Source organism: Impatiens glandulifera, chromosome 4 (assembly GCF_907164915.1).
Source record: "Impatiens glandulifera chromosome 4, dImpGla2.1, whole genome shotgun sequence".
Taxonomy (NCBI): domain Eukaryota; kingdom Viridiplantae; phylum Streptophyta; class Magnoliopsida; order Ericales; family Balsaminaceae; genus Impatiens; species Impatiens glandulifera.
In genome coordinates this window covers 20,293,797-20,316,106 of record NC_061865.1, presented here as the reverse complement: position 1 = coordinate 20,316,106, position 22,310 = coordinate 20,293,797, and the positions used below count along the sequence as shown (strand labels likewise).

Sequence of the window (22,310 nt, the reverse complement as noted above, 5' to 3'; positions counted from 1 at the left end):
CAACTTGTTAAAGAACAAAACATGCTATTTTTAAATTCATTTCATTTTTATTATGGTAGTCTTAATTTGGTTATAAATTATCATTCTTTATTAATTTTTTAACACAACTTTAACTTCAAAAGAATAATTTTGTTACTAACACATTTATTAAGGATGACCTCTACTTGGGATAACAAAATCATATTTGAATCTACATTTTATTTTCAAATAAAACAAATACATGAGGAGCCCTTAGGCCTTAACAAAATAATATTTATGAAGACATCATCATGCATATAAAATAAAATCCCAAAAATTGCTTTTTCCCATGGAAATTTATAATAATATACTCACCTACCTCCAATTTTGTTTAAATCCTTCATTCATTGCTTTAAACTTTAATGACCATTTTTGTCATTGGGCCCAAAATGTCACATATTTGAAATTTAAGATATATTCCCACCATCCAATTTATTCCATTGTTGGCTTGTTGAAAAGATGAAGAGAAATATATTTGGTTTTATTTCTCTTTTGTTATAAAATAAATTAATTGTAAGTAAATTTCTTTAAAATATTATTTCAAACATAAGAAAATTCAATTTCAATTTGGATAGAATTATAATTTAATATATTTACAATTCAAATGTCAATTAACTCTATCTATCTATCCAAACACAACAGACTTAAATCTTAATTTAGAACTGGTTCAATAAAATGTATAATAAAGAATAATTTAGTCCTTGTAATATAAAATATAAACTTACAAAGAAATAGAATATCGCAAACAATAAATGCAAATAACTTATTTTATCAAATATTTTGGAATTAAAAAAAAAACTCAAATATTGGGTTAAATATATTTATTATTAATTTTCTTTTGGCTAATTAATCAAACTGAGACTTTTATTTACTCAATATCAATAATAATAAAAAATAATATTAGTAATTTAATTAAATTTAAACAAAATAAGGATTTTGACTACCGATAATTAAATTTTTAAAATTATTAAAATTAAATAGTTAATTTTTTTACTTAATATCAATAATAATAAAAAATAATGTTAATAATTTAACTACCAAAATAAAACTAAACATGATTTTTTTTATTTAGATACAAATATCATATACATAATAAATCTAGTTTAAAATTGTTAAAAAAAAATTATATTATATAATTTTAATTATAAAGATCTCTAAACGCTAAGATAATATATATATATATATATTTTTTTTTTAAATCATAATTTACCTCCAATTTAATAATTCTACCATTTTCTCTTACTAAAACTAATATATCCCATCTAATTTATTTCAACCATCAATTATATAATTTATAAATAAAATATTAAAATATTAAAATATTCCTACTTTATTTTTATAAAATTAAAATTATAAATACAAATAATTAAAATTAAAAGAAACTTACTTTTACATAAAAAAAATTCAAAAATAATATTAATTTTTTTTTTAAATAACTCAAAATCAAACAAGTTCTTAAACTCTTTGTAGTGGTTGGACCCTCAAATTCAAAATCAACATCATTAATTAAACTAACAATAAAAAAAGAAAAAAAAGTTATAGTCTCACATGGAAAAGATTATTTGAAAACTTTAAATTAAAATTTGTGTTTATACTATATATATATATATTCTAAATAGATTAATGTGATGATAAAGAATTATTTGGAAATAAATTAATTAAACTAAGATAAAACAAGCTCCAAGAGATTAATGAAATAAGAATGGAAACCTAAATTTGAATAAATTGAATTCCGCGGGCTTTATCCTTTTACTCTATACCACTGTTATCTGATTACTGAATAGTGATAATGGAGCATTTCATCTTCATCTTCCTCAATCCACTTTACGTGGAGCTGGAGCAGATTCATCAAGAATGAACCTAATCTAAGCAGATTTCCTTTTTTCAATTCGTATTAACCTAGAGTTTGTGTTCGCATTTCTAGATTCATCAATGTCAAAGAGGACACATCTCGTTCATTTCACTAATCACGGCACTTCGAAGAGTGTAGAATCGGAAGAGAACGAGAATGGATTTGAAAACTCTTCAAATTCTATCCATTTTCTGACGAAGAGATCGCCTCTGAATACTATTGCAGATCCATCTCAGTACATTGGAGGATTTAAAGATTTGGATTTCGGATCGCTCCAGAAATATGATGGTAGGTGGCCAAATATATCACTGGATAACAAACAGGAAGAAAGTGGTGGAACTCCTCGGGCTTCAACTGGTAAAGGAAAAGCACAATCGGAAACAAGCTCTACTCACGGCACTCCAGTGAAGCGGATGTCGAGTATTGGAACTAGACCTCCTGGTCATTCTGGAGCCAGAGGAGGGAGTTCTTATAAGGTTATTAGAGGAGCATCGTTTGTGAATCATGAAGATACAGTTGTTGTCCCAACGTTTGACCTTGAGGAAGATCCTTCGTTTTGGAAGGATCATAATGTGCAGGTATGTCTTATATCGTATAAAATTTGGAACCATTTTGTTGTTTATATTTGATATATGAGCTATGACATTTTTTGCAGGTTTTGATTCGAATCAGACCCTTAAGTAACAATGAGGTGATATCTCAAGGACATGGCCGATGTTTGAAGCAAGAAAGTGCGCATAGCTTAGTATGGGTTGGCCATCCCGAAACTAGGTTCACCTTTGATCATATAGCTTCTGAGACAATATCACAGGTATGATTTCATCAACCACGGGAAGTATTTCAAGATATCTTTTGCATGTTCAAGATTTCAGTAATGTACTACCTAAGCTAAACTAGAAAACAGCTTTATGTTTTCTTATCCTGATTCTTTTGGTGTTACATTACTCTTTCAGGAAAAGTTGTTCAACGTTGCTGGACTGCCAATGGTGGATAATTGCATTTCTGGATATAATAGCTGCATGTTCGCATATGGTCAGGTAGTGCTTCCCAATTTTTTTGTCATCGTGCAGTACTAGCTGTTAAAGAAGTACTGAGCATGCTTTCTTTCTGTAGACGGGAAGTGGGAAGACATATACTATGATGGGTGACGTATGTCAGATGGATGGAAAACTCAATGAGGACTGTGGAATTACCCCTCGCATTTTTGAATATCTATTCTCAAGGATTATAGAGGTTAGATAAACAATTTTCTTATGCATATTGATTAATCTCTTAGTACCAGATATCTTAGGTTCTTTGTTATGGGTATTGCATTTGCAATGGAAATGTTATTCCAGGAAGAGGAGAAAAGGAGAGATGAAAAACTGAAATTCAGTTGCAGATGCTCATTCCTAGAGATATACAACGAGCAAATAACTGATCTCCTGGAGCCTTCATCAACTAGTTTGCAAGTAATGATTCTATCTGTTTTCAATCTCTCAGTGCTCATTTTTACCTACTTGTGCTGAACTGTACAATCACAATTGATTTGTGTAGCTCAGGGAGGACTTAAAGAAAGGGGTATATGTTGAAAATCTTACTGAACATAATGTGCGAACTGTGAATGATGTGCTCAAGCTTTTGTCACAGGTATGACTAGTCATATACTAATGCTCTTCCAGTGCATGTGAGCAACTTGTTAATGTTTGTACTAGACAGGGTACTGCAAACAGGAAAATGGCTGCAACCTACATGAACAGTGAGAGCAGCCGTTCACACAGTGTTTTCACATGTATAGTTGAAAGCCAGTGGGAGAAAGATTCACTGACTCACTTGAGATTTGCAAGGTTAAATCTAGTTGATTTAGCTGGTTCAGAAAGGTAAGCAATGACCATGGAATCAAGTTTGTGTTTTCCTTATTATGTTATAATGAACTTGTAACACCTATTTAAATAGGCAGAAGAGTTCTGGTGCTGAGGGTGATCGCTTAAAGGAAGCTGCGAGTATCAACAAATCATTGTCAACTCTGGGGTAAGTTATGGATTGGCATAATTTGTTTTCTTCTATAAGCTGCAGCACCAACATGCAACTGTGTTCCCAATTCCATAGGTCTATTTGTGTTCAAATATTCTTCATTTTATAGTTAAAAGGTACTTCAGATAACTGTAGATGGAAATAGGCCCAACAATTTTTTTAAGTGTTTTTGGACTAATATGTCGAAGTACCAATTTAATATATTAATAGACTTCAATGTAAATTATTATTTTCCCTATCAAATACTCCAACTCTTTTAAGACTAATATGTCAAAGTACCATTTTAACATTTTAATAGACTTCAATGAAATTATTAATTTTTCCTATCAAATACTCCAACTATTTTAAGAATTAATTGACATGGACATGATCATTCTGAATTTCTACAAATGTCAAACACTTGTCTATTCATTTATGTTTAAAATTAAAGATGAGTGTTTTAAATGGTTCATCATTTTCTAATATCCCATAAAACAAAATGATAAAGATTAGAATTTGGATATTCTCACTTGTGGGTACATAAGGATTATTAGAGTAAACAATTTATTAGTTGAGGTTCTGACTTATCTTGGAAAGTCATTTTATCTGTTCCTTGTGCAGCTGATATAGTATAGGCTGAAGCGTCATTTGAATATATCTCTTATCAATGCAATAGCCTCTTTCATATTTTCAGAGATCAGAAATTATGCTAACATTTAAAATAGTAGAAAGCAATCTGTGGGAAACATATTTCATCTCTATGTCATGTACATGTCTTGTAGATCTAAATTTGCTCAATGTTTCTTTTCTTAGTCTGGTGATAATGTCCCTCGTTGATCTGGCACATGGGAAACACAAACATGTACCGTATAGGGACTCTAGACTCACATTTCTGCTTCAGGTGAGATTATTCAGTTTCTTGATAAATTATCATTGCTAATAGGTTGCTCTTTTGCAATGGAAATCTAGAAATTAAAAATATTATTTATTTGGGGTTCAGGATTCTCTTGGTGGAAACTCAAAAACAACAGTTATTGCAAATGTTAGCCCATCCATTTGGTCTGTCTTCAATACACGTCTTCATACATTCACAAATTGTTGCTTGTTGAGAATACTTCTGAATAGTTTCTTTTTGGTGCTTTTGCAGCTCTGGATATGAGACGCTAAGCACATTGAAGTTTGCTCAACGTGCTAAACTTATACAAAATGATGTAATAGCATCGAGTCCATGTTCTGTTTGCAATCAACTACCTGGAAGATGGAGTCTTTTATATTTTCTCTCTCTCACTTTTTTTCTTCTTCTTTCAGGCTAAAATAAATGAAGATGCTTCAGGCAATGTAACCACACTACAAAGGCAGATTCAACAATTGAAGGTTGCATGTCTTTTATATTTATTTTCCATATTTACTTGGTAAGCTTGCTAATAGCATCTAATCTTTAACAAATGTACACAGGGCCAGTTATCCTTCTTGTTGGAACAACATCATATGCCAAGTCCTTCACAACCTAACTTGAGTTATTCACCGGATTCTCACTTGCCTGGTGAAGTTAATGTGCATGGAGATAGGGAGAAACTGAGTGATAATGATAGAAAGGTAATGTTATGCACCCACATCAATATCTGCATTTCACTTTCTATGCACATGTATCAAGTTACAATTTTTTGGGACAGATGAAATGCCTGGAAGCTATTTTGGTTGGCACTATCAGGAGGGAGAAACTGGCTGAGAGAACAAACAAGCAATTGGAGGAAGAGCTTGATCAAGCAAATCTATTAGTATGTCTGCTACTCCTAGTCTAGGTTAATTCATTAAGCCTTTATTTGCATATATGGGGATTAGTCATAGCAATGAGCTCTATTCAGGCTCAAAAAAGAGAAGTTGAAGTTCAAAAGATTCAAAGGATGCTAAAGTTAAGTGGAGAAAGGATTAGCCAATTGGAATTACTTGAACATGGATCCGGTGCTGAGAAGCATCTGATAGAGGAAACTAATGTTCCCAAGGAAGAGACTCAGCTTCTTAAAGAGTGGAATGATACAGATTCAGAGTTGACTCGATTGCAAATGGAAAACAGTAGATTAGTCAAACAGCTTTCACTGTAATTATCAACCATCCAGAATCACTTGCTCTATTTTTTATTTTTCTTCCTGAACGCCACTGTTTCCCGTTCCTTCAGATTTCAAGAATTCTATGAACAAGGAGAACGAAAAAAGCTGCTTGTTGAAATTTCAGAATTGCGAGATCAGGTTTCCAGAGAATCTCATTTTATTTATTTTGTTTTTTCTCTGTTTTGATTGTATGCATATATGTGCTTTTGGAGGTCACTCAACAAGCTGAGATACATCCATCAAGGCTCACATTAGTTGGCTTACTTTTGCAGCTCCTAGAAACTCTTGAACAAAAGCATGATGGGCCAAAACATTCTTTAGGGACTGGAGCACAGGTTGAAATTCTGATGATACTGCTTTCTTTCATTAATTTTTCTTTTCATGAGATCAATAACTTTTTGAAGTCTCAAAACTTGCAGGATATTGACAATGTGAAGGAGCTAAAAGAATGCAAGTACATGAATTCCAAACTGATTAGGTACTTTTTCATGATTATTAATATTATATCTCATATGAATGTTGACTTGATTCATTATAGTATGTGTATGAATCCATGTTGTCACCGAAGTTTGTTCCTGACAAAAGAAAATACTATCAAGCCAAACAAAAATTGGGCCAGGTTATTTGACCCTTCCACTCATTTCAGTGGATGTTAGTCATGTTTCTTGTTAATGGGCACATCAATACTCTGACTGGGTAATGATTCTGATACTAATAAACCCCGTGACAAAAAACTTTAACTTGTAAGCTTATAATGAAAGCTACATAAAAAAATTATTTTCAATGAGAAAACTATCACCTTTAAGAAATATGAAATACATTGATACCAATTGTTCAACTTATTAAAATAACTTCTTGGTTCAATTTCCAATGCAATTCTTGCAACTAGGATGGTGAGCACTATAGCCACTTCTTGCCTTGTACAAGTAATTTGGTAAAATCTTAGAACTTGGAGGCTGCATGAATCCGAAAAGGATAAATCGGTGCGAAAGTAACAAAAAATGATGAACCAAGGCTCTACAAATGGAAGGTTGAGATAGTTTGAAATTATGTCCAAGAATAGCTTGAATAATTTCATAGGTTAATTGGTTTCCATTAATTGGGTTCTCAAAACATATGAAGAAATCTCTGCCACATGTAACATTTGGGAGGTCTTTCTCATGGATGGTTATAGACTATAGTCCTTTGAATGTCTACAAAACGAGGAAACATATAGTATAAAGACTGCCTCTAAATGTTCCAAGGAATTCATTCTGTGTTTTCCATTTGTCTCTATATTTGCAGGGAGGTTGATGAACTGGGTGCACAACTTGAGGAATATATACGCGACAGCCAATTGGTCAGTGCAAAAAGAGATACTCAGAGTGGCTTAATAGATATAAGTCAGTTTTCCTGAATACGTACTGTGATAATTTTGTTCCAGGTCACAGACATAGAAAGCGATACAACGATAGTCAAACTAGCAGATGACCTCTCACCGGTATTTATTGCTCTTTTTATACGATTGAGAGTGCTTATACTGTGTTTTACCTCTGTTTTAACGTCAAAATGTGGATTTGTTGGTGACTTTTGAGACATTTCATATCACCTTAAATAAGTGTAAAGCATCTTGTACGCAAATGTTATAGGCCACTCATGCTTTAAGAAGAAGGTGTTTTGAGTTATAAGTATGATGAATGAACTGTATGGAAGGGACTTTTCCTCTTAAAACAAATCTACCGGGAATATGCAACAGACAGATGAGATATCTTTGATTTTATTGAAATCTAATTTTCTTTGATTCTGTTCCCTTTTTTTTCAGTTTTTTTGGTACTTTTTTTATTGCTTCTTGCATTCACAAATCTACCCGGGTTATAAATTATACCTCAATTACTAGGAATATGCAACAGATGAGATTTATTTGAACTTATTAGAATCTAATTTTCTTTGATTTTGTCCCCCTTTTTTTTCTTCTTTCAGTTTTTGTACTTTTTGAATGCTCCTCGCATTCACAAAAAATCTCTTTAATGAAAAGGTTACCCTTTCCAAAAAAAAATAAAATAAAATTTTCCCTCAATTAATCTTTTATATGAAAAACATAGGGAAACTAGATTGTCTAAGAAAATTCATTGCAATTACTAACAATAACTTTATTTCATGCTTTTTAGTGTTTCTCCTGTTTCAACATAAACAGAAACATAAGCTTAACCACATCTATCTGTATCCGGTATGAGTAGATGAAGGTATTTGATGCACATGCTAAGGTCATAATAGGATATTTTCCTTTGTTCTTGATATGCCAATATAATAGTCATTAAGCATTTTCTGTACAAATATTCTCTCCCGGAGTAATAAAATAGAAGAATTCAATTTCTACAATTTAATCTTTAGATGATCTGTTGGTTCTTTAATAGGTAGAGTGCTCATCTATGGCATATGAGCAGGGAGAGGAAATAGAATTTCAAAACAAGGAAATTAATGGAGATTTAGAAAATATGCGTTCCATGATCATGGATTCCCTTGTTATTCAACTGTTTGACACTGAAAAGGAGCTGGAAGATGCTGAAGTTTTGAGTAAAGCAAAGGAACCCGAGGAAGTTGAAACGTTGCACAGTAAGCTAGACCAGTTGAGTAGAGACCTGGAGAATGCTCAATTACTCAATCACAAATATCACGAGCAACAAGTATCAAAACTTTCTGAGGAAAGTCAAGCTGAATTAGTTCGAGAGCAGGTAGAGATGGAAACAGCTAAAACCATACTTCAGTTACAGGAAGATATTTCTTCTCTCCAGTCAGAACTTGGGGACAAATTGTGTTATATGACGACAGAAAATTTGAGACTGAAAAAGGTAGCAGAGGCTAAAGATGACGAAATGAGGAGATTATGCAATGATTGGGAACTGGCCACCCTGGAGCTAACAAACTTTCTTACAGATGGTTCTCGATCTCTCAATGACGCCTCCTGTGAGATTCAAAGTATCGCTTCATCATTTCCATGTGTCAATGGTTGGCTAAATGACCATGTTGAGAGTGCTGCCAAAGTTTGTCTTCAAAAGGAGGAAACAATTATTTTGTTACAGAAGAGCTTGGAAGATGCTCAAAAGATGGTCTTGGAAATGGAACAGAAATTGAATTTCTTGAAAGAAGCAGCAATTGTTTTCTCTGAGGTTCAGAAGGAAGAAACTAATCTAACTGCTAGTGATGCTATTAAATTAGCTATGCAGCCAAACTCAAAGCTCAACTCAAATGAGTGTTTGGAGAATAAACATGTTTTGAAGAAAGATCATGTTATTGAGGCAGGAGGAGTCATGCCCATGTCAAAGCTGGCCACTACTCTTGGATCAAATTCTCAACATATTAGTCAGATGAAGGATACAGAATTGGCTACACAGATACTTAAAAGTGCAAATGCTATTGTTGCATCTATTGAAGATATAGATGGGTTTACCTCTGCTATACAAAGTTCCATCATTGAAGCTTCTTCTTTTTACAGAGAGTTTAGTGGAACTTTATTACAAGATATTTTCCAAATGAGAGAGGAGTTTAAGACCATGAAGGAAAACATTGCTAGGGATGAAATTCCATTTGTGGGAGAGAGAAAGTACCTTGAAAGAAACCATTGTTGCATTAGCCATGGTTTTGAAAAGAAACTTGAAGAAATCTGTAGAGAGTTCACTGCAATAAACTCTTCTGTTAAGAAAATATTGCACGTATGTGAAAACCCAGCGGGACTTTCACGTTTGGAAGAACTAGATGGTCAAAAGGCTGCATGTACTAGCTCAAACTCTGACTATTTAGAAGAATCTATATGTTCAGATGAATTTTCCAAACGAGTTTCACGTGTTTCCTGCATTGAACGGACTGGAAGGACTACTGAGAAAGATTTGGACACAGAATCTGATGGGCATTTGAACCCGTCCAACAACTATAAAGAATCAGAAGGGTCTGCAATACTTTCCAGAAGCTCATTCAACAACAAAGCAGTATTGTTATGTTTGAAAGAGGAGATTGAAATGGCGAATGATGCTGCTAACTACTTACATGTTCTGTTAGCTCCATTTATCAATGAGGTAGACAAAGAGATTGAATCTGCAAGATTTTGTACTCAGCAATTTCTTGCTCAACCACGCTTCTGTGATATGAGAGAGGTACTATTCACATTTCATGTAACATTCAGTACTCTAATCTGACCGCAACTAGAAACAGTAAATGATGTTTCTCCATTGTTGTAGTTACAGACTTGCACAATACATTGTCTGTAAATAGTGATGGTTTTAGAAATTGTTCTTTTGATTTTTGTGACTTACACCATAAAAATAAATACACAAGGATACACGTATCTTTTTGAAAACCTCCCTAACTAAATTTAGGTATTGTAGTATCTGTTCTTCCAGGTTTTATCTCTGCCTGTATAACCTTCTTGTTGTCTCACCTATTCCTTTGCTCCAATTCTGTTTTCTTTGTTGTAGAGTGTCAGGGATAAGAAACTTAATCCTGCTAGTTGCATCACCAAACTTGAAGAAGTATATGCAGCCATGAGCGAAGCTGATAACATGTTAAAATCACTACTAAAAGCAAATAAAACTGCAAACAACTTGGCTGATATGTGGAAAATGGAATGCAATGAGCTAATGGTGGAGAAAGAAAGCTTAACCATTGAAATTGAAAAGCTGCAATCCTTGATCAGTGTGAAAGACAGTGAAAATGAAATGTTGCAGAATCATATTAATTGTAGTCTGAAAGAAATTAATTATGCTGTATCTTCTCTTGAAGGAACCTTTCAGCAAATGCAAACAGAACTAGTGGAAATTCTTAATGCTGATTACGCCAATGTGCGAGAGACGGTTGAGGGTACACTGAACCATATTTGCAAGTTCAGATCATTTCTTGAAGACATATGTGTTATGACAACTGAAAATGGGTTTTTATTTGTTCTGATGTCGGACAATCATAAGCGACAATTTTTCAATAGCAAATCATTCACATCAGGCCCCTGTGGCAGTATGCTCAGTTTACAAAGGAACCTATTGATGGATAAGAAAGAAAAATATCTTTGGACTGGTGACAGTCAATGCATAAGTTCACAACAAAATGAAGAAGGAGATCAGAGATGGAACGAGGGGACATTGGTCCTATCTGACAATAATCTACTACATGAAAATCACGTTTTGAAAAAAGAACTAGAGAGGAAAGATGATGTGTTAAAAGGTTTATTCTTTGATTTTAGTTTGCTACAGGAAGCAACTGCAACAACAAAGGATTACAAAGATGAACGCGAAAGATTACTGTTGGTTTTAAGACAAGTCCAAAAAGAGCTAATGATGAAAACAAGTCAGGTCAATGGAATGCTGGATGAGAATATTAAGCTCAAAAGTGGCTTAACAAAGTATGTAAGGGGACTTGATCAAGCTGAGGGAAGACTGAATTTTCTATCAGAAGAAAATGAAGACTTAAGTGCCTTAGTTAAGGATCTGCAAACTAAAAATTCGGAATTTCTGAACCAGTTAGTTGAACAGAGTGAAGTTGTCAAGAATTTGGAGAATGAAATCCTCCGCTTGACTTGCTCTGCTGATGAAAAGTCACTTCAGAGCATGATGGGTGATTTGAGGAGGATCACTGTAGAAAGAGAGGACCTTCAGAATCTAGTTGCCTCCTTGCAAGATAAGCTTGACATGGCCTGTTCATTTGCTGATGAAAATGAAGCTATTGCTACAGAAGCTCGCCAGGTATACAACTTCAAATCATCCCTAACACGCAGGTGATTTTTCTCTATGCTTTGTTAATTATCACAGTAGGTGTTATTCTGCAGGAATCTGAAGAAAGTAAAGTTTATGCTGAGCAAAAGGAAGAGGAAGTCAAGATTTTAGAACATTCAGTTGAAGAGCTTGAAAGTACGATTAATATATTGGAAAATAAGGTTAGTTTGAAACTATTGGCTATGTTTGGTTAAATTGTCTGTTTTATGATAAAAAAAATATGGATTTAGAATTGGAATTGAAATGTATATGTTTATTAAGTTTCAATTCCATCATTCTGACTTTGAAATTGTAATTCTATGATTTCTCCAATTGTAACTCAGTTTTAATTCCAATTATACCCAGCCAAACATATTCTTAATGATATCAGTTCTTTTGTAGAAATTTATCCTCCATAAATTGCATTATTCTGTAAAGTAGTAACGGATCTGCATCTATTCATATTGAAATGATTGTTTATTGATTGGTTGCATTATTAGGTTCTTGAAATGGAAGAAGGCATAGAAAACCAGAGGTTAATGAGAGATTCTTTGGAGTACGAACTCGAGGAATTGAAAGAGAGGATGATAACTGTTGAAACTTTCGCAGAGAATATAGACTCTGAAAATTCATTTCAGTATCTTCCTGATGATCAAATTTCCAGGTAGAAATAATTATGGCTTCTCCCACATGGTTTTGGTTCCTTGCTATCAGTACCATATGGAATCAATGAACTTATAATGTTGCAGGAAACATCATAATAGATCTCTGGAGCACCAGGAGATGAGCAAGCATATTAGGATTCTTGAGGAAGAAAAAATAGAATTGATTAAAGAGGTCTTGCAGCTATTCTCTAACTAATTGTGTGCCTCACAAAGAACTTTTCTAGCTTGAATATCAAACATGTTCTATCTTTTCCTTATATTTATTTCTTCATTACAGATCAAACAATATAAAGAGTACATCTCCGAGGTCATATTGCATACAGAGGCACAATCATCCCAATATCAAGAGAAGGTAATAACATCAACCAAACAATTTATCATGATCATATTTAGATCTTGTTTAATTTATGCTTTTTTTTTAAAGAATCCGCTTTTTTGGAAAAATAAATCTTGTTTCATCTAAGAGCTTGATGTGTGGTTATTTGTTTTTTAAACCTTTATCACATTACCCATATTTTTAATAATTTAAATTATAAAATACTAACAAACATTTTAGTAATTTAACTAAAAAAACCCACATTTTCATCAAACATTGTTTTTTCAAATAACCTCAAAAGAATAACTTGAGATCAAACAAGCTCTGAAAGTGGATTATTTGGATTAAATGACTAAAATATCCTTTGTATTTAATATTTAAAATGTTATAAAAAGGAAAGTAATGATAGTTTGTTATTTTGGTTTATGATTTGAATGATGATCGGATAAGAGCTTATTATTAAAATAACCTTCATCAAACAAAGACATAGTTAGAGACAACAGACAAGCCATCAAAGCTCACTGAAAAAGCAAAAGCAGGATTTAACAATTAAATTTGCTCACTAATAAGACCATGCTTTATATGATGCTTAATTCAAAAGTTGGTCAAATGTTTTTGGTTTGAATACAGAAGAGTATATAGACATATAGCTTTCTATCGTTTCATGGAAAATCTTTCATCCTTTGGTCAGTACACAATCTTGGAAGCAATGATTGATGAAGTGAAGACCAATGCAGTGTCTTCCACTTGCAATGCGTTGACATTAGATAGGTCTGAAAAAAGTTCAAGGCCACGAGGTTCCAGCTCACCTTTCAGATGCATAACAAATTTAGTACAGCAGACTAACATGGAGATGGATAGAGAGCTTTCAGATGCTAGGCTTCGCATACAAGAGCTGGAGGAACTTTTAAACTCTAGTCAGAAACAGGTACCCTCTTAAAGCAATTCTCTTTGTTGTAACCCATGTTTTGATACAAAAGATTCCTCATCTCTGAATTATTCTAATAATGTTTGTGTGACAATATTATAAAAATTATCGACGTGTTTATAGAATTCACGTTGTGGTTTGATTGGACATTTTAATCAAAATTTCAATTGTATAACCTTGTATCTATTAATGGGCTGTTTTGGTAAAAATATAGCTGATTTTTTTTTAATCTCTTTAAGGAATTCTATTTCTCATCACAGGTGTGCGTGCTCAGTACAAGACTGTCAGCTGCTGAAAGCATGACACATGATGTAATTCGGGATTTACTTGGCGTTAAGATGGACATCACAAACTATGCAGTAAGTTTCTGATTAGATCATATTGAGAATGTAAATTGTGCATCATTAAATTATCTTTCATTAATGAAACAACCTTGTTATCTTGCTCTAGAACATGATAGATCAACATCAATTACAAAGACTAGTGGAGGAATCTCAGCAACAAATGCAAGAGTTCATAGCAATGGTACTTTACTTGCAGTTGCACTTATTTCATTTTGTTAAATTTGTCCTTTTAATAATGTTTCTTTTATTCACTTCTTACAGAAGGAAGAAATTAGCAATCTCAAGGAGCATATCGATGGCCTACTTGATCAAAGGGAAAGGTGAGCATGATTACATGTTAGCCTTTTTGGTTATCAACTTTTTTTCACATATGATTTAAAAAGTCTAATTTGTTATGGTTTGTGGAATAAAAAGCTCTATACCAAATGAAGCAGAACATTATACTATAATTTAAAATTTTGAGTTTATGGTTAATTTGGCGATATTTATTATAGTTAATGAACATGAAATTTGAGATACAGAGTACAGTTCTCTAATTTGCTTCAAAATGGTGATATTTTGATTTGATTAATGTTTGATCTATCTATATTTTAAATACAGATATATTTCAGAAGCAAAGAGAAGGCAGGCAGAAATAATCGCCACACATATAACGATTGAACAGTTAGAAGAACACGACCGCTTGCTCACATTACAAAACGAAATGTTGAGGGTACTACTCTATGTCTCCATTTCAAAACACTTTTACATATATTCCAAACTTTTACTATCAAAATATTATTTTTATTGTATCCATGACACTTTCGAGTACTGTTTAGGTTGAGAATGGTAAACTGCAGAGGAGGATTTCAGAAATGGATGAAAGACTAAGAAAGCTTTTCGCAACACAAAATGCTAATGCTCCGCCACGAATCCAGAAGCAGTTTAGGCTTAAGGCAGGTTTCGAACCGAAAAAGAAGAAAAAAGTTATTTAAGTATGTTTATTACACAACTAACTTGTATTTATGAATGTTTGTAAATAGGAAAATGGAATTCCGAATCAACAAGAGGATGTCTCAGAAATGAGTAGGAGAGTTGAAAAGTCGAGAAAGCTTCTATCACAGGTGAATATGGAACCAAGTAGTTACCATAAATGATAATAGTATAACAATAACAGAACATTCTTAGATTTTATGCATTTTTTTGAGTGTTCATTTCGTTCATACTATTTTCAATGTTTCAAACAATTCATTATTGCCTTTTTCTTATAAAGTTTGCTTTGATCGATTGAAATAAAACAGAAGATTGCATTTGAGGTTGAAGGAAAAACACATATAGTTTTGACGATTTCTAACTTTAAGCAACAAAAAGAATGAGATTTTTGATGTTTTTCTTATGAGTTGGTTGATTGACCAATAACTTGTATTAAATTGTTTTTCACAAACTTTCGAAAGAAATAAACTAGACTAATCAAATGATTTTATCCTTAAATATACAATTTATTCAAGAAAAATAAATTATCTGATTGAGAATTACTATAGTCTAGATGATTTGATTATTGTCCAAGATGGAAATAGTGGGTTATTATCAACATTTTGAAGGTCAAAATCAATAATGAATTCATTGTTTGGGTAATTGTTTGCGTTAGAGACCATTCGAGTAAGATATTGTTTCGATGCTTCGAACCAATATTTTTCTTAATTAAATTAATTGTACATTAAAAAGTATATTGATTAAAAATACAAATTATTTTCTTTTTTTTACTAATTTGCAATGGTAGATTTATTAAATATATTTCTATAAATTGTAGGATTTTTTTTTAAAGAGTAACATCTATAATGGTAACAACAAAAACAAAATATAACAAGAAAAATTATAACTAGGGGTGAATCATTGAAGTATATTGAATTTTTTTTTATTTTTTTTATCTATATCGTATACCATATTGAAATTTCTGGTATAAGAAAAATTATATCGACACCATAACGATATTTCGGTGTATCGAAATTTTAGTATAATACTATATAAGTAACATATCGATCATATCAAATATTAGTGATATATTGAGATCTCAATACAGTATCATTATTTTACTGTCCAGAGTGAATATATATTTTTTAATTGAAAAACAATCATTGGGAACTCTATAAAAATTGTAATCTTTATGCTATGTTTGGACGGTGAAATTGGAATTTGTATAATTCAAATTTCAATTTTTTAATTAAATCGTAATTCGTTTGAAAAATAATATAATAAAAATAAATTTAATATATATTATTTATTTTATTAAAATATTAGTTTGACATAATCAATTAAAATAATTCAAGTATGTAGAGATTTTATAAGTTTAAATTTTCAATAAAAAAAATATTCGTTTCAACAAGTTAACTTTGTATCATTAAGAAAAAAATATTCAAACATTAATATACTCAAAGAAATTATATGTTGACGTACAACTTTTTTTTTTCTTTTTTTATATTTTCAATATTTTACCAACCAAAAAATTTAAAAATAAAATTAAAGAAAAACAATGTATTTATATAGTTAATTAATTTTAACTTATTAATCATAAAACTATCCAATCATGTAATATATTATTTTAACCGTTTAAATATATATAATTTTAAAAAATATATTTTTTTCTAAGAAATATTTCTTATTTGTCAAAGAAATATATATATATATATATATATATATATATATATATATATATATATATATATATATATATATATATATAATTAAAACAATTAACTAAGACTTCCAAATAAAAATAAAACCCAACAAGAATTGAATCACTAATATAATCAATTATTTATTTAATTAAAATACCAAAATTATCCTTTACTTAAATGTTTTATTTATAATAAAAATTAATATTAAAAAATATATATCTAATATTTGTTTTTATTAAATTATAAAATTTATATTCAATAAATTAAATTAAAAAATTATTTCATTTAAAAAAATTATATTAATTATATTAAATAAAATAAATTCACAATATAAATAAATCTATAACCTATTATGTTATCTAATATATCATTTAAATTTTAAATAATTTAAACAAATAAATAATTAAATGTTAGGAACTTATTTCACCATAAACATTCCAACATTTTCCCAATGATGTTGGGAACCTATTTGGACCAGTTTCAATCAATCCCGATCATGTTTAATAAAAAACGAATAGAAAAGAACGACAACCATCTTTGAAAAATTAAAGATGGAACTTTGTCGTTTATTAACATTTTGACTTCGTTCAAAAGGTGAAATGATCACCCTATTCCGATAATATTTCTCTTACGTCTAGGAGCATCATCACGTCTACACCAGCAAATGGACAAAAATTAGTCAAAACGCCATCAATGGTTGTTTGACCAATTTCGACCCACTTGGTCGATGAACCACTCTCAAGTCCTCATCAAGCTCTGAGAAAATCCGCCATTAAAGTTTCAAGTTTTTTCTGGAATTTCGGAATTTTTGTGTAAGGCCTTAAGCCTTTACTCTGAGCATTTAGAAAACTTCCCTAAGAACTAATGAGTGTTCTCCAACTCCAAATAAGTTTCCAATCACCCTATATTTTGAATTACCATTTAAAATTAAAATTTTTATATTTCAGTTTTGCTAGATTCATATATTGCCTGGTTGTTCGATTTCTTTACTGAGAAACGATCTTGTGATCATTTATAATATTTCCGTTGAAGTCAAACCCGATTAATCAACATAGATTAGAAACCCCTAAATTTGAATTTCAAAATTTCAAAATCGGGTTTTCTGTTATTAAGTTATTGCTCAAGAACAATAACCCAGAAACTTCCCAATATTTTTTAAAATGATGTTGGGAACCTATTTGGACCAGTTTCAATCCATCATGATCACGTTTGATAAAAACCATTTTTTTTATAAAAAATTAAAATTTCAGTTCTTGAATTGGTCAAAACGAACCGTAAGTGTTCATGTTTTGATTTCATTCAACTATATGAAGTATAAGGAAGCTATTGAAAAGCTCCTTACGCTTCATTAAAGCCCTAAAACCAGAAACCCATTTTTTGGCTATAAAACTGTTTTGTTTAAATGGAACCTCTTCCCGATTGAATGATAAATCGAGATAATGTTCAAAATGATCCTGTGAACTTTGTGAAGCTTCCCATGCCTTTGGATCAAAAATTCAAAACCTCAAATGAAATGACTAAACCTGCATTTTAGTGTTCTTGAGGACCGAGAAACCTAGCTCAGGTTTAGCCTCGATCGAGGGAGTTTGATCGAGGCATGTAGCACCCCGACCGAAAATCTTTGAGCCTTGACCGAGGGAGTCTAACTTAGGATTCTAACACCCCGACCGAGAATCCGTGAACCACGATCGAGGGGGTCCGACCGAGGATTCCCGCACTCGACCAAGGATTTCCACACCCGGCTAAGGATTCTCGCATCTGACCGAGGACTCGTTTGAGATTTATTTTTAAACCTTAATGCCTTTAAAATTGATCCTCCTCAATCATCATCATCTACATGTATCACCATTTAAATATTGTTATTACAATTTTTAAATACACGAAAATATGTGCATGTCTAGAACCGAAAGAATAATTAGTTAAATAAAACGTTATACAACCAATTTTCCTAAAGACAATATTTTATAAAGTAGAGATTGTTTTTAACGTGTACGGAGGATATAGCGCGAAAGCTTTTTCCCGAGTATCACCAAAATACAAACAAAAAAGAAACTCTTGTTAAAAATACGTTTATATACGTATAATTTTTTTTATTAATTTTAAACTGAAAAATTAATTAGAGACTCTTTATCATATAAATAATCTTTTAAATTTATTGAATCTTGACCTTTTACGGGAAAAGAATTTTCCGGAGTTATATTAATTATGTTTATAAAATATATTATTTTTTTTACATAACTATTTAAATATAGACAATATATTTAAAAAATAAAGAATAATAAAAAGAGAGGTATTTAAAGACTAGTTTAACTAAATAATTATTCTCCAGAAAAAAAAAGTGGGGTTGTGATCGTAGAGAGAATCTATGTGTCATTGCCACGCTGGAATTTCAATTTAAAAAAATATTCAAACAAGCGCGCATTAATACTCTTAGCCTACCCCTAACCTTAATCTCAATCACTCACTAACCACGTTACCTCTCTATCACTAACATTAATGCGCAACTCTTCGCCTGCCCCTAAACTTAATATGAATCAATCACTAACCACATTGCCTCTCTCTCACTACTCTCTCTTCTCGCTCCTGTCTAAAACTCTAGTCCTCGCGTGAGTTCTTCTTTGTCTCGCCGTGGAAGCGCTCAACTCTTTTCATCAAATCTCTTATTGCCGTCAGTTGTTATCTGTCTCGTCGTGGAAGCCCTCGTCATCTATTCTTTCCCCGCCTCGCCTCCTCTTGTATTATTGGCGTATGTATTCTCCAATATCAAATCTCTTCTTACTGTCTATTCTCTCGCTGCCTAACATCAACATCAATGGATTCTTCCACCGATATCAACATCCCCTCTACCGCCCCCTTTCTGACCTTGTTTTATTCGATGGAAACCTCGATACAACTGTTGTAAGGATCCCGAATGCATGAAAGAGGAAGACCATCCCGAACGCACGAAAGAGGAAGACCAATGGTGTTGACGACCAAGATTTTGGAAGGTAAGTTATTATTTGCGTGTTAGTAGTTATATTTCGTAATAAGTAGTTATACTGAAGCATTATAAGTAGTTATATGAAGTATAATATGTAGTTATATGGAGAATAATAGGTAGATATATGGAGCTCAATAAGTAGTTATATGGAGCGTTCACCTTTGTCATTTTATCAGTTCGAAGTTTTCAAAAAGAAGATTGCCGAAAACAACGATTGTAAACATCCGCACTTCTCCTCAGGGCCTCTATAAACTCGTTAATGACAATTGAAGACATCAATCAAGCTAAATTGACGATTTATCTTGACATGTTATTTTGTATTTATATGGATAAGTAATTGGTAGTTATATGTTTAAGTGGTAGATATATAGAGCTTAAGTAATAGATATATGTAGTTGGTAGATATATGAAGAATCCTTTCTAAAAAAATATATATGAAGAATGAGTGATAGATATATTGAGTGTATTACTTAGTTATATGAAGCTTAATTGGTAGATATATTATATATAAAGCGTAAGTGGTAGATATATGGAGCGTATTACTTAGTTATATAGAGTTTAAGTGGTAGATATATGATGCTTATGTGGTATATATATAAAAATTAAGTGGTAGATATCTTGAGTGTATTACTTAATATATTTTTTTTTGCGTGAAGATTTTTCTTCCGATTGGTAGACATCACCATTTTTACTTCGTCGTTTCAACCTCATTCGAGGCAATAGGAAATTTAAATACAATGTGGATGTCATAGACAATCGGTGTCTCCCAAAAGGTATAAAATTTGAAAATAAGTACGAAAAACTTAACCTTACTATAGAGTGGTTTATCCACTTTCTTCGTTCAAAGGGGTGTACCATTTCCGACATTCTCCCCACATTGAAGCCTGCATTGCTGAAATTGAAGTGGCAAGTTACTAAAAACGCAATTGATTGTGGAAATTTTACCATGAGGCACATGGAGACTTACAATGGCGAATCGAAAGATTGGAATTTATGGGCGAATCCGAAAGATGCCGCCAATAATATGCATTGGTTGATGATTCCTTACATCACCAAATTGTTAAAATCCACCCTCAACACCCACGACAATGAACGAGCCATTTTGAATTTATACCTTCCAAGTTCTAGTTAAGTTATTTAGAATGTTTATCCATTTATTTAAAATATTTATACATTTGTTTATAATATTTAGAATAATTATAACCGTGTATTTATTCAATATAACTGTGTATTGAGCTCAATATATCCGTGTACTAAGCTCAATTAAAAAGTGTTCTGAGCTCAATATAACCGTGTATTGAGCTCAATATAACGCTGAATTATGCTTAGTATAACACTGAATTATATTTAGTATAACGCTGAAATAAGCTTAATATAACGTTAAAATAAGCTCAATATAAAGCTAAAATAAGCTCAATATAACGCTAAAATAAGCTCAATATAACGCTAAAATAAGCTTAATATAACTGTTATAACATAAACACATGATAACATAACTATAATAATGTGGTAAAAGAAAATTGAGTGGAGACTATTGTTTGTGGTATCATAGTCGGATCATTTATTTTAGTAGAGACTATTGTTTGTTGCGCATCTGAGTAGCTGTGTCATTGAATTGTTGCGCATCTGTTGGTTCATCTCGCATTTTTTTTCTAAAACAAATTTAACAAGGCAATTAGCTAAATATAACGAGGCAAAACTAAAATTTACTGAATGTTTGGACTTGTTAATTACTTTTTATATGGTAGATAATTTTCTTAGACCTTAATGAAGCTTTCTAGATGCCCGAATCCAAGCTTTAAGGTCTTATGCAAAATTTTCGAAAAATTAGAAGCTTTTTGAACTTAAATGGAGGATTTTTGAAATCTTTTGATTAAGAGTTGGAGATGAGATCTCTTGGCTTCAGAATTGTTAAGGGAGACTATTGATAGCCTCTGAAGTCGGTTGAGGAAGCCAAATGGCTTGAACTAGTCAAAAGTCATTAATGATATTTAAGTTATTCTTCGGTCAGTTGCCGGAATAAGCATCATTGATGCCTATAGATGTAGGAGAAATGATCACCGAAGTAGGGTGATCATTTCACCTTTTGAATCAACCGAAATGGTGGACTATTGATAGAGTTCAATCTTTGAAAAATCAAAGATGATTGTCGTTCTGATCCTTTCGGTGATCGGGATGAAGAAGAGGATGCAGGAACGAAACAACGTCGTTTCAGGAAAGAACGCGGACGCAGAACAACTTAGGGTTTAGGGATTATGTTGTTTTCCAAGCGTTCTATTGCGTTTCAGCTAACGACGATGAGACGCGCGTTAGTCGATCCTCTACTTCGCGGAGGCGCGCTTCTCTCATCACAACGAGCTACACGGGCAGTGCTAGGCGTTGGATGAAAGTGCAGTGTCCATCCGATGGACGAGGCTTCAGTTGTAGCGATTTCTCTGTATTTCGGCTATATCTGATTTCATATTTTATATTTTTTATTTAAAACCTTAAGAGTTTGTTTGAAATTGATTATTTTACCCACTTTTCTTTATTTTTAATTCTTTAAAATACACAAAATCTTTAAAATAAATATGAAAAATATTTTGCCAAATTATTTTATTTATTTATTTTTTTAGTTTATTTTTGGGTGAAGTAAATAATTTTTTTTGAATAAAATGGGTACCAAATTTCATCATAAATTATTTATTTTGATCCATTATTTTTGTAAAATTAGATTGAGATAAAATAAGTACAACATTT

The 22,310-nt window shown here is 31.8% G+C and overlaps 1 protein-coding gene across 2 annotated transcripts; it reads left to right on the top strand.

The window, feature by feature from the left end:
* Positions 1–1,799: 1,799 nt before the first annotated feature.
* On the top strand, positions 1,800–15,231 carry LOC124933477 (kinesin-like protein KIN-12C). 2 transcript variants are annotated; one of them, XM_047473884.1, is made up of 33 exons: positions 1,800–2,448; positions 2,526–2,681; positions 2,824–2,907; positions 2,984–3,103; positions 3,208–3,321; positions 3,407–3,499; positions 3,569–3,729; positions 3,806–3,880; positions 4,676–4,763; positions 4,863–4,921; positions 5,010–5,073; positions 5,171–5,236; positions 5,318–5,458; positions 5,536–5,640; positions 5,728–5,960; positions 6,039–6,108; positions 6,243–6,305; positions 6,390–6,448; positions 7,255–7,309; positions 7,394–7,450; positions 8,364–10,097; positions 10,419–11,675; positions 11,759–11,866; positions 12,185–12,348; positions 12,434–12,521; positions 12,627–12,701; positions 13,357–13,593; positions 13,854–13,952; positions 14,044–14,118; positions 14,199–14,257; positions 14,538–14,649; positions 14,756–14,872; positions 14,960–15,231. In XM_047473884.1, the coding sequence occupies exons 1-33, from the start codon at positions 1,951–1,953 to the stop codon at positions 15,071–15,073; spliced, it is 6,600 nt and encodes a 2,199-aa protein (XP_047329840.1). In that variant the 5' UTR covers positions 1,800–1,950; the 3' UTR covers positions 15,074–15,231. The 2 variants fall into 2 exon arrangements, with proteins under 2 accessions (XP_047329840.1, XP_047329841.1); XM_047473885.1 differs by lacking the exons at positions 1,800–2,448; positions 2,526–2,681; positions 2,824–2,907; positions 2,984–3,103 and having other exon boundaries at positions 3,209–3,321; positions 3,565–3,729.
* The last annotated feature ends 7,079 nt before the right edge of the window (positions 15,232–22,310 follow it).

Excerpts from the sequence above, each read along its gene's own strand:
- LOC124933477 (XM_047473884.1), top strand. The coding sequence starts at position 1,951 with ATGTCAAAGAGGACACATCTCGTTCATTTCACTAATCACGGCACTTCG. Across the intron at positions 5,237-5,317 it reads GGCAGATTCAACAATTGAAG|GGCCAGTTATCCTTCTTGTT; the intron begins GTTGCATGTCTT and ends AAATGTACACAG. Across the intron at positions 7,310-7,393 it reads ATATACGCGACAGCCAATTG|GTCACAGACATAGAAAGCGA; the intron begins GTCAGTGCAAAA and ends ATTTTGTTCCAG.